At 43.9% G+C, this 12483-nt stretch overlaps 1 protein-coding gene across 1 annotated transcript; it reads left to right on the top strand.

Annotated features, from left to right (window-relative positions):
- Positions 1 to 2014: 2014 nt before the first annotated feature.
- On the top strand, positions 2015 to 12138 carry adm2a (adrenomedullin 2a). The gene is made up of 3 exons (XM_063460531.1): positions 2015 to 2240; positions 2500 to 2755; positions 8808 to 12138. Exons 2-3 carry the CDS (start codon positions 2664 to 2666, stop codon positions 9217 to 9219), a joined length of 504 nt encoding a protein of 167 aa, XP_063316601.1. The 5' UTR covers positions 2015 to 2240; positions 2500 to 2663; the 3' UTR covers positions 9220 to 12138.
- Positions 12139 to 12483: the final 345 nt, after the last annotated feature.

The raw sequence follows: 12483 nt of genomic DNA, 5'->3' as shown, positions 1-12483 counted from the left end.
ACAAGGTCATTAAGATAAGATGGGGCCTGATTATTTAAGGCCCTGGGGGAGTTTTTCCTTCCCACTGTCGCCAAAGTGCTTGCTGGGTGAATGTTGGGTTCTATATAATTAAAATTGAACTGAATTGAACAGAGAGGCAATGAGGAGAGGTCAGTATGGGAGATATTGGCTCCTTCTTTCTGGTCCCTGTCAGCACTCTCTGATGTCACAGCACAAAGGTTTGTGGTTCTAATCTGGTCAGCTGAGCTGTGTTCTCCTTGTTCCTGCATATGTTTGATCAGGTTCCCGTCTTCTTCCTAAGTGCACATCGGTGTTTGTTAGTTTAACTCATATTTCTAAGTTGGCAGTAGATGTGTGTGACTGTGTGCTTGGCCTTCTCTGTGTGTCAGCTCCATGATGGACTGGGGACCTGTCCAGGGTGTAGCTTGGATAGGCCCCAGCCCCTCGGTGACACATAACTGGATAAAGTAAGCGGTTAGAAAATAGACGGATAGATGGAAACTCGTGGCTTATGATTACAGTACAGGAGAGTCATAGAGTCAGCTGGAGTCATCTGATTTTCCTGTGTGATCTTTGACACTGAAAGCCTTGTGGCACAACTTGCTGTTGTTCTCTTGACATTTCGAGAGTCTTTTTAAGATTTATTTACTTATTATGAAACTCGACATGGCATATTTAATGCTTCTCTTTTTAAAACCCCAAGAAATGATAACCAACTTTATTCTCATAACTGAAAAAGCATTAAAAATAAGAACAGACAGTAAAAAAAAGCAATGACGGTGTGCTAACGACAAGTACAACACTGGGATGATTCAGGCAGGAGTCGTTTAGCACACATTTTTCATGATTTGTTTTGCAGTATTTCATGTTTTCCACAAACATGTCATAATGTCCAGCTTGTGTTTTAAAAGGTTCAGAATCTTCAGAATTAAACATTTTGCATCCAGAGAGAAGATTCTACACGCTGAGCTGGAAACATTTGCAAAAAGCAGCTATGCACACTCTTTCTATCCAAGTGCTTATTGTGTTCTTCTATGTCCGTGTTTATTTAGATACAGAGGTTATGAGCCTGAGAGGATTCTGACATCAGCAAAAGGGCAAAACAACAAACATTACATCTCCGAATTCCTCGCGGAGTCTCTGTTTTCTCTGTCCTGTCTCTGTTTCTACGTGGATGCTCTGTCCACAAACGTGTCCACTCAAATGTTGGCGAGCCTCTCATTGCGCCTTCTTGGAAACGAAAGTTGCGCAGCTGCCTCTGAGGCAGCATCAGGTGTATGAATTAGCATCAGGCCGACAAAGAATAGTAGGAGGGGACTTGGACAGGCACAGCAATCCTGCCTAATAAGGTGGAATAATCTTCACAGGATTCATCTGAGTCATTCTGCAGAGTTGTAGGATGCATGTTTAGACTTGTGACATATAACTGTAAGAGATTACAAAATACAACCGAAAATTACAGCATCTGCTGAATAACCCAAATAAAACCACGCGTGCTTCCTACCAGGAACAGACACCAGCAGCAATAAAGTGTGTGAAGGAAATATTCACGTGTGGAAAATGTGTTTGTGCCGCTTCGCGATAGCCTGAAGATTCCCGCATCTCTTTCTATCTGTTTCACACACTCGCGCTGAGGGCGGTGATAAGGTGAAGGATGAGGGTTTGACTGCTTGAGAAATTCATGCAAACGTGAGGCATTTTCCTGCGCGTGCACGTGGTGGATTATGATAGCGTGAAGTTGTGGGTGATGGTGTTAGTGCTGCTTACTTGTTAGCTCACAGCTGTGCATTAAGTTCACGGTGCCATTTTTAGCTTTGAAGTACTGACAGCAGATGTTTAACACAAAAAGTGTCCAGTGTTCAGCTTCTAGGACCTTTAACTTAAAGCTGTAAGTGACGTTACTGTCAAGCGTTTCTTTGTCACAGAGCATCCAGCAGCACCGTTCATAGAAGTACATGAGAAGTGGGACTCAAATACAAGCGTGATTTTCGTTTATAAAGGATTAGCAGTGGGATGGGTTTGTGTACCATATCAACGCTGGATTTCCCGAGTTTAGCATATTATACCCTCCCAGCACCTTTCTGAAGATTGCCCACCAGGAATAGAGCAGTGAACTCCGCCTCTCAGTATTTAAATCCACAATATCACCCGGAGCTCAGAGAACTGGAGAACTTGATCTTGACCAACACGCTTGGATTCGTGGGAATAAATCCTCCCTCTGAGCTCTAATTGCCTAAAAGGTGAGACTAGTCTTTGCTTATTTTATGTAAAATAAAAAAACAAATATAAAACAACAGGCAGGACTTCACAGTGACTTTATGGATTTATAGTTTGCAGTTTTGGGACATTTTTTTTTGCATAATGTAAAGTTCTTCATGGTGCATCAGTCTGAGTGGGTGCTATGAAGTAGACGTTCATACTGTCGTGCTTTTTTAAAATATATATTGGTTTTATTAGCAGCAGATTGACCCATTATTTACTCTACTTTCCCCCCTAAAGGTTCCATCTGCAATCTCCAATCCGCCTATCTTGGACACATTATCACACTTTTTATTTATTTATTTATTTTTTTCCTCCCACTCCTGGGATTTAACCTTCACCCAGTCCGTCACTTCGCCCCCTCCTACCCAGAAAGAGGGTGTATAGTTGGAGTCGGCCCGGAGATGCGGTTCTTTTTCCCGCTGACTGTGTATTGCATCAGCCTGCTTTCCCTCCAGCAGGCTTTGCCGGCTGAGGAGACACCCGGCATGAACAGGTAGGACACCGCTGCTACTATTACCACTATCGCTGTATTAGTGCTACTTTAGTGCGCCTACAGAGCAACTCTGTCTGATAGGACCGAAGAACGTAAAGGCAGCTGGAGCCGCTGCATGTCAGTGAAATCTTACTGTTTATAGCTGCACTGCATCGGGCAGAAAGCACAATATCAGCGTTGTTAACACGTTTTAATGGACTGTAACGTCGTTACATCCCGACGGGACTTTTCCCGTCAGTAATGTCGTTTAGTTCAAATACTTTTCACTGTTTTTATTCCAACATTAGCGTCATATTCTCACTGGTAACTTTTTTCTAACAGAGATAAATAACTTGGTCTAAAGTTCAAAATAAAGACACACTGATATTTACTCTTCAGTGAGTCTGACGCACACTCGTTGAATCACTTTGCCTGTAGGTGAATAAGTCACGAGGGTTAGTGTGTGTAAACGTGAGTGGCTGTGTCAGCCTGACAGTAGATAGTGTACACTTGAAGGTCAAAGGCTGTGGCTTTATCTTTGCTGTTCCACATCCACACAGAGTGTATCTCAGTCAAAGCCCAGAGAAATCCACAGACCTGCGTGAGTTTGGAGTTTCAGTGTTTTTAGAAGGCGAAATGATCTTTGCAGTTATAAAGCGATATGATGAGATATAAGAATCTCAGCTATAGGTGACCTTTAACCTACATTTAACCCTACCACTGAAACATGACGAAAGTGAGTTAACTGAGCCCAGAGTTGCTCTCAGCTTGTTTTCTATAAACAATTCAGATGTTTTTCTAAATCCCCAAACTTCGCCTTAGTCCCAGCTCTTCGTCTTCTTGCCTTACGTCTTGGTGTCACATGATGAACCGTTGACATAAGGGCTTTTGTTTGGTTTGGTCTCCCTGACATCGAGCAGGGAAAATGTCATTTCCAAAGGTGGGAAAACCAGTTTGTTATTCTGAATAGCCCAGTCGTAAATACCATCACGGGTCATTGTAAAGGATATTGTGAGGGGATGAATGGCACCTGTACTTTTCCACTCTTTTGGTGTCAGAGCAGGATTTCATTAGACATGAGGCAGCAAACAGACGTCCACCCGGTCAGAGGCGAGAGAGCTCTGTCACAGTGGCAATAAGTGTGCCGGGTTGCATAGTTGAGGATGTGGATGAGGTACAGTGAAGGGCGACCTCTTCTGGTTGGCTGTGGAGCCGTAACTCTGTGCCAGCGCTGATTCTGCAGTTTTAAAGCGAGCGCTGTGGAAGAAGCTGTGAAACTGAAAGCTGCTGTTTCTCATAATGTGAAAACGCACTTGAATCTAATCCAGTGTAAGAGGATCCGAGGGTGGAACTTTCCTCCAGGTGGGAAAGCACTCCTGTGGCCGTCTCTGTCAAACACCTGCTGCTGAAACCCAAAGAAGGGGCAGCTCTGTTTGCACAGCACCTGGCTGGCTCCGTAATCCCCCATCAGTCCTCTGCTCCATTACAAATGTTAAAGGCTGCAGTTCCAGCTCCGTGTAGTTAATTAAATCTTGTTTGGCTGCCTTAAAAAAGCTGATAACAAAACAAGAACAGGAGTCGTCACATTTCCTCATGACTTCTGTCTTTTAGATTATCTCAGATAAATGGACTCCCCGAGTGTCTGCAGCTGAGCACTGCAAGTACTATGAAGTATGTCTGAGCTGTTGTTGACCACTTACAGAGACGGGCAGGTGAAAGGAAAGAGTCTGGGCTCTATTGTGCTGTAGGTGGTATTTTACCAGAGTGGATATTAAGTTGGTTTCTGACACCCACCCTGCCTCACAGACCTCGACACCCTCCTAATGCATCCTGTTCGGTTCCTGTCACCAGCTGACTGCATGATAACAGCAGACACCACCACTTCACATTTTTTTGTCTGTTGGACTCTTGAGCTCAGATGTCTGTCATTCCTTCCATGTCCTGTGGTTGTGTCCATATTGTCTCTCTGTGTCCTGATATGGACACAAAAAGATGTTGTAACAATGCCAAGCAGGCGCTTTCCAAACGAGGAGAAATTGTTTGTTAAGCATAAGACAGGCAACACATACCCTTCATTATCATTTTACATAACATCTTTTTTTGTAGTTGAAAATAGTCTGCAGCCAGACAAGTTAAACATGGCTTGAGGAGTGAAGCGGCTTTACGTCCAGATTCTGGAAGTGGGAAGCGGCTCATTGCTTGCAGACTGAAGACTTTGAAGCTGGTTTGCGGTCAGGCTTTTGTTAGATGGACTCACTTGGCCCCGGCTTTGTCTGGATCAGCCTGTGTGCATAAGTTGGGCTGCAAGTTTGTCTGAACATTTCAGGGCCGAATAGTCGCGTTTTCACCCAGCACCAACATGACTATCCGAGAAAAACACCGAGTCACCTCACAGATCATGGCCTGAGCCTTTCTGCTGTTTCTTGGTTTGGGGTCCATAGATTTGATGTTTCGATTCTGAGCATTAACATCTCTTTAAACCACCTTTATTCCTCTGGGATGATTTCAAATTTAGCACCTCAACCCAGGCGTCTTCTTATACGTCTACTTTGATTTGCAGCCTGTTGTAAACACTGAATTTGCTCAGGGCTGGTGTGGAGTATGTGTAGAGTACAAGCATCTCAAGGTAAATCTACACATACACAGGCTGAAGTTGAGAAGGTTGCAGGCAGGAATTCCGCTGTGGATTAATGTCTAAGACCTAAATTCCAACGTTCACATCCTTAAAGAGCAGGTTTCTGCTCACACAGAGAGCCACGCCGCTGCACATGAATGCACTGTACGTCATGTAAGAGTAGAAGACATGCATGTAAGAGGATCAGTGTGTGGTTTAAGTTCCTCAAAAAGGCATTTGGAAAATAAAAGCAGCTTCCGAGGGGAAGAGAAACCACCTTTTTGATCACGAGTGTCTTGTCTACATCCATCACAATTATGTGGTTTGTGAACTATAACTTGGCATCTATCAGTTCATGTAATTCACTGGCTGCACAGAGTTTGGCTTGAACAATAGAAATTACAGCCCAGGGTTAGAAAGCCGGAAGTGCCCAGCTCGTTTCATTGAGACACAGATTTCTGTCAGTTTTCGCTCCTCATCCTCGGATGGCTGATTCCCTTTGAAACATCTGTAAACGTGTACATTTGAAACGTAGTGGGTTTAAATCTGAAGGGTTAGGGTTGGGATTACTGCGGGCCAATCTTAGGAAGGTTTAGGGTTGGGTTTATGTTTCGTTTACCCTCCATGAGACCTATGGCTGGAGATTAGACTATGATTTGCAGGGAGGCCAAATCTGCTCAGAGACTTCAGCCCAGATTTGACATCCTAAAACAACTAATACAGCTCGTTGTCATTAACAGAGAAGAAAAGGAAACACGGCTGATCTAAAGGTACTGGCTTCACCTTTAATTTAACTGTTAGGTCCTATAAAATCATCAGCCAACTGTGTCTGAAAGCCATAAACTTGGGATATTGCAACACATCAGAAACCAGAAGCCTGGACATCTTTGATTTCCTGCCAAACACAAAGGTCTCCTTCACTGTCTGTCTTCATGAAATTAAATCAGAATACTTTAATACTTTCTTTTATAATAAAGAACATCAGATGTCCAATGTGGACATGCACCAACTTAAGATGCAGAGCCTGTAAGCCCTGTGTGAGGGTTTGTATGACTGGTTAGACTGCAGGGAGGTCAGGCACTGTTCCAGCTGCAGGTGATGTTGGCCCAACCAAAACGCAGAGCTTGTTCCCGGGCACATATTTATTTTTCAAGACCATTAACTAAGTGCACCAGGTGCTCCGATGGTTTGCTCGGGAATCGGAGGCACTGCTGTCATTGATCACAAGGCTTTTCCTGCGCTGCCGTGCGTTGCTCCTGGGCTTTAAAACATAATACCCTTTACCTCATGAATGCGCACAATAAACAGAGCTGGATTACTGACCAGGAAAAGAAAGGGGGGGGGGGGTTGCCATGGGGTACCAGATGCTTTTCTTAGATGTGAGGCAGTTAGTATGTTGCAACACACAGATTGGATTGTTATTATTGCCTACATCACTACAGCACCTTAACATTGCACATGACAGCTGCATGAGTGTATTTTTCAGCCCCAGTCAGAAGAGACTGATGTTCTTATGTTAAACTTTTGACCTCCTGGATCCAAGATACAAAAAGAAAGAGTCATCAGCACCACAGATTACAGTCCGAGCTGCTATAGAAGAACAGACTCGCATCAGTCACATCCATCATCACGGCTGTTAAAACCAGCCTGAAAACAATGAAAATGCTGTGGGTTACAGTAAGTATCTGTATGGAAATATACAAACTATACATCCTGTCATTGGGTTGTGTAAATATGTTTATGAGATCTGTTGTGGGGCCACCGCTGCAGCTATGCAAATAAGCTTTAAGCTTTCACCGTGCAGACCATGTGGGTGTAACTTGATGATGTGGCACTGTGGCAGACTGCGGCCTGTCCTGGAAATAGTGCTTTCCTTCGTCTGCGGCCTACCATTATGCAACTATTTATTCAGCCATCGCCACTGTTGGATAGCAGGTCCTCTAAAGGCGACCGGCTCTGCCAACAGTGAGCCAGCAGCTGCACTTAGCATCTCTGGGAGGAGTCTCAAACCAACCACAGGCTGTGAAGTCTTGGAAAACTCAGCAGGGAGTGTTCATGAGAAGATAACACGAGTTAGCGTTTCACATGTGGAAGACACGTTTTATAATTAAAATGGTGAAACAGAGCCATTTTTTCCATCTTTGCTTCGAAAGGCAAACACGGAAGATGGATTTATTCTAATCCTAAATGTAAACCTCTGGCAAAGATTCCACCTTTTTTTAGTTTATCCAGGCACAACATGATGTTAAGCCCAGTGTCACAGCAAAATATTTATCCTGGCAACTTTGGGAAATGAAAATTGTGGCTTTAACAGATGTAGCTAACACTGTGACGCCAGATATTCTTAACCAAACAGCGATCTTATCCCGAACCTTACTGGTGCCAAAGCAAAACCAAGCAGTGAGAAACACCAGTATTTCACAACAGGCTGTAAAACCAAAGAGAAATCACTTTGATAGTCACACAGAGGGGCAGTCCAGTAGGTAATGGGTACAAAAATATGAAGGCATCTACACCCTTATTTGTACAAGCAGCACGTCGTGTGTGGACCAACATAGCTATTCCACAGTCTGAAATGAGACTGAGCAGTCATTGTTTCTTTTTACTTCTCTCGGGATTTTGAGTCACACCGTGCTACGCAAACATGGCGCTAACAGGTCAGTGAAGAAGCGACTGTTTTTGTCAAACAAAGAACAGATGGCGAGTCGGCCACTGCTGTTTGCTGAAAATGTCTGAGCCAGTGGTCCGCCACACTGCACACCTAACACATCATTTAGTGTCATGTGTATTCTCACGAGCTTGTTTGTACAGACGGACCAATCACACAAGAGGAAAAAGTATCCACTGGTGCTATCCATGTTGCGTTTGCCAATAGTTCGTGAGGAAGTGTGTGATTTTTTACATTTTACATGTTGGACGGGGTGATCCTTTACAGCTTTCATGTTTGTAGATTATCTTGGCCTGTGAAGGATACAGATGCTGAAGGATGCTCTGTGCGGTGTTCAGAAGCTAGCATAAAATATTTATTTACCAAATTGCTTTACACCTATAATTAGATGTCAGCAGAATTGGCATTGCCCTCGATCGTGCTAACAGTCGTGGCATTGATTGGCACAGTTGATATTTTTGGAATTAGCTGGACAAACAGAAACTCCTGATGGCTTAGCTAGTTCTAGTTAGCACAAATTAGCATGCTAGCTGCAAAACTGTCTCGTAAACCCGTCATAATTCTACCTGCTGAGCATGTAACACGTTAGCTTCTAGCTGCCAGTATTGCTGTATGTTCTCATGCTATCTTGAAATCTGCACAGTAGCATTTTACTCAGTTGTTTCACGTTTCTGGTGCTCTTTCTGCTGAAATAATCAAACACTAATTTATTTTTCAGCTAAGCACTTTCAGTCTGAATCCCTCTCACTTCTGTAGAACAGCTTTTCACCTGACGTCTCTTTTCTCATCAGGTTGGATGTTCTCAACAAACTCATTGGCCAGAAAGATGATAACGCTCCCGCTGCAGAAAGCCAGACCATCAGCACGGTCCCATCTTCAGCCCTGAGCCGATCCCCAAACCGGCTGCCTGGATTCATGAAACAGCGACTGGCATCAGGAGCAAGAACAGCCTCCCCGGCCTTGGCATGGGCACGGTCCACCGAGGCTTTGCAGGTTGAGCGACGGGCACCGAGAGCTCGTCGCCATGCCCACTCACGAGGGGGTCACCACAACCATCACCCTGCCAAACTGATGCGGGTGGGTTGCGTCCTGGGGACCTGTCAAGTGCAGAACCTCAGCCATAGGCTCTATCAGCTTATTGGCCAGAGTGGCAGAGAAGACTCTTCTCCCATTAATCCCAGGAGCCCCCACAGTTTTGGATGACTTCGATAAAACCTCCAAATAGCCACAGCAAGTCTATCTATTGCTCCATTTATTTATTGTTTCTTAATGTATTACTGATAGTTATTGCATTAGAGTTTGATGTAGTACACAACTTTTATTATACCCGCCTTAGATGACTGTTGCTTCTACTTTTTGTGCACAATATATGGATTTAAAACTTTAAATCAGGACTGATTGAATCTTCTTTCAAGCCCCTGAACTGATTTCTCCCACCATCATGAGAAAGTTTGGCTTGAGGGTTAGTGATGTCTTTCTGAATCTTCCTCTGGAACGTTCAAAAGAAGCCAAGAGATCCCAGGCTGATGTTTAAATCCTGTTAATATAAGAATGAAGGCTTGTCTTCAACACCATCCAGCGGCCTGGTCCTATCTGCCCACTGACCTCCACAGGAGTGGTTATCCTGCCGCTCACTGATCAAACACTTAAGCCATTAATGTGGATTTGAAGCTGCAGCGTGAGCTGGAGCCCTGTCAGAACCAATGTATTTTAGAGAACTCGTCGGCGACTCAGTGAACCCTTTCACCTCTTTTCTGTGCCCCCCTTTGTCTTAATTTTGGACTAACATGCAATTTCAGTTTGAACACTGACACCCCTGGAGCAGATCGCAAGTTTCCAGTTGAACTGCGAACTCATCATTCAGCAAGACTTTACCACAGAGAGAGGAGAGGGTCAGCATCTGTTGCTTTGGATGGAATGCAAACAAACGGACTCCCCTAAGTATCGCTTTCAATTTTGAGCTACAGTGGCTGGTTGGCTATCACAGCACAGTGAACTTTGGAGTCATGGATCAGTCCTCTGTCACGCCGCTGCTGCCATTCTCCCTGCTGGAAGCCAAGTCTGAAATATTAGCCTTTTCACGTGATTCATAAGTTCCCTGTGGAAGTCAGGACTTTGGACTGACAGCAGTTTAATAAACCTAATGGTTCAGTCACAATGTGAGGGGTAGGTGGGGGCTGGGGGGCTTTCCAAGTCTCCCGCTGTCTGCGGCGCTAATGCGAAATACGCAAACGTGCAGATACTAAAGGCTTGGCAAATGGTAAAAATAAGCCCATGTTCCCATAGTTACAGTGTTGTCGAGTAGTTGTAACAGAGCGATGTGGGCTCTTGGTCTGGACGAAGGTGTTACTGTTGATGTTTCTCAGTAGCTCGATATTCGCTTATAGATCGATGACATAAAACCAAAAACACAAATGTTCATTTGACCTTCTTTACGTTCCTTTGGACGTCTTATGCTCTGGGACCAACTGAAGGAGTTCTGTGAAAACTGCTACTGAGTGTGCACATGAGTGTATCTGTTCCTAAATGTTTTCCTCTGTGTTTCATTAAAGTGGAGGCTGTACAAGCCTGCAATCTGCTGATGAGCCAAGTCTTTGATGCCAACTGTGTGAAGAGAAGTCTTTTTTAGGAAGACTGAATAAGAAAAGTTCAGCTACATGTTACAGTTGGTAAAACACCCTTGATGTTGATGTGTAATGGGCTAAATGGGTTTAAATTAGTCCTGAGATGATGGCCAAAAGCTTTACGACTACATTGCTGGTTTGTAATGAGGGACCAGAGCAACCAAAATGTTAGGTGTAGCAGTGCCCAGTTTCAAATATGTACACGAAATAGCAAAAACACAAGTCCTAACATTTCCTCTCACTCTTTTTATATTCACGTCCAAAGTGGTGGGCAGACGATGGACTGAAAATAACCGAGGTTTCCTCATCAAGAGTCCTAGAATTGGGTTAAACCTTACAAAAACTGTAAAACATATATTTAATTTCTCTATTCCAAGTCTTTACTATATGTTTGGCTACTCTTTATGTCTTTTTAAAGGATACAGGCCACTGAGCGATATCTGGTTATTACTGATGTTAGTTTAAAATCACCAAATACCTGATAGTACTTGACAAATGGACTTTACAGTGTGCGCTTCTTTTATAGCCTGATGTCTTTCTCCTTTTTTACATGTTTGCATTTAGTCTCTTTTTCTAATCCTGTCTGTAATTGTGGGGGCTGTGAGGTCACAGGTCGCAATAATCAGAGGTCTTAATCTGTTCAAAGGCTTGTTGAGGTGCAACTCTCTGCTGTAATGGAGCTAATCAGTGTCTCGTGACCGATCATTAAAAGGCTTTCAAACGCTAAAACAACCTGGTTGATTTCTGTACTTTTCAGAATGTCTCTCTCTCTCACACACACACACACACACACACACACACACACACACACACACACACACACACACACACACACACACGATACATGTGTGTGTGTGTGTGTGTTTGCGCTGCTAGCCTACCAGGAAACTTATCTCCTGTGTTTGATCTGCGCTCTGGATCGCTGTGCTCCTGGTCCCTGTATTGTAACGTCTTTTGTTTAAACGCAGTGTGTTCTTGTGACATCAGACATTGCTTCATGTGGGGCTGTATGAGCAAACTGTCCACGACCGCTGATATGTCCGCACAGAGCAAGCATCCAGAGCCAATCAGGCAGATTTGAGGTTAACAGTGTTTCTGTTACAAACAGGCACATCTGGTTTGTTTTTGCTTGTTTTCCATCTGAGAGACACCCGATCTTCTTTAGATCACAGGAAGCACTTTAAAGCATGTCTGTCAAACGTTTGTCACAACTTGAATTTTGCTCCCTGTAACAGACTTATGAAAAGCCCTGATGTACTTATGTAAATGTGGCTGTCTGCGAATGTGTTTGAAGATGTCAGTGCCTTCCACGTGGCTTCACCGTGAGCGTCACGGGCACCTGTGAATATTTACATAATCAGCCAAAGTATTTAAAAAAGTAATGTATTTAAGTTATCTTTGTATGTTTATGTCTGTGTATCACCAAAGTTTTTCCACTGCTGCTTAAACATGGTAAGAAAAGAAGTCTGTTTGTTTGACTTTTGAAATAAAAAGGTGTTCTGTGGAGTGATGGAGTGTACAGTATGATCTCTGTGTGTGTGCACTTCTCAAACATGTGAAGACATACGTGATGGTCACATCAGGTTGTGAAAGTGCCTCTCCAAAATCCCAATTAGGTTAACGAAGTCCACAGCACATATCCACTTTGTGTCGTCGTCCACTCTCCGGATGTTGCAATGGCCTCGACTGGCTGTTCTGACTCATCTGTCCTAACTAAAGTCAATCATTATGGGGGGGACGGGGGACAGTCCTTGAGAAATCAGGATATGATCTGATAGCAGCTGGAAGTCGTATGACTGGACAGAGTTAATGAGTCACAAACGGCGGAGGCTGGTCAACAGAA

Source organism: Pelmatolapia mariae, linkage group LG17 (assembly GCF_036321145.2).
Source record: "Pelmatolapia mariae isolate MD_Pm_ZW linkage group LG17, Pm_UMD_F_2, whole genome shotgun sequence".
Taxonomy (NCBI): domain Eukaryota; kingdom Metazoa; phylum Chordata; class Actinopteri; order Cichliformes; family Cichlidae; genus Pelmatolapia; species Pelmatolapia mariae.
The sequence above is the reverse complement of the archived record's forward strand: the minus strand, read 5'-3'. Positions and strand labels throughout refer to the sequence as shown.

Coding starts and splice junctions, on each gene's coding strand:
- adm2a (XM_063460531.1), top strand. CDS start 2,664: ATGCGGTTCTTTTTCCCGCTGACTGTGTATTGCATCAGCCTGCTTTCC. Junction 2,756..8,807: donor GAGACACCCGGCATGAACAG/GTAGGACACCGC, acceptor TTTTCTCATCAG/GTTGGATGTTCTCAACAAAC.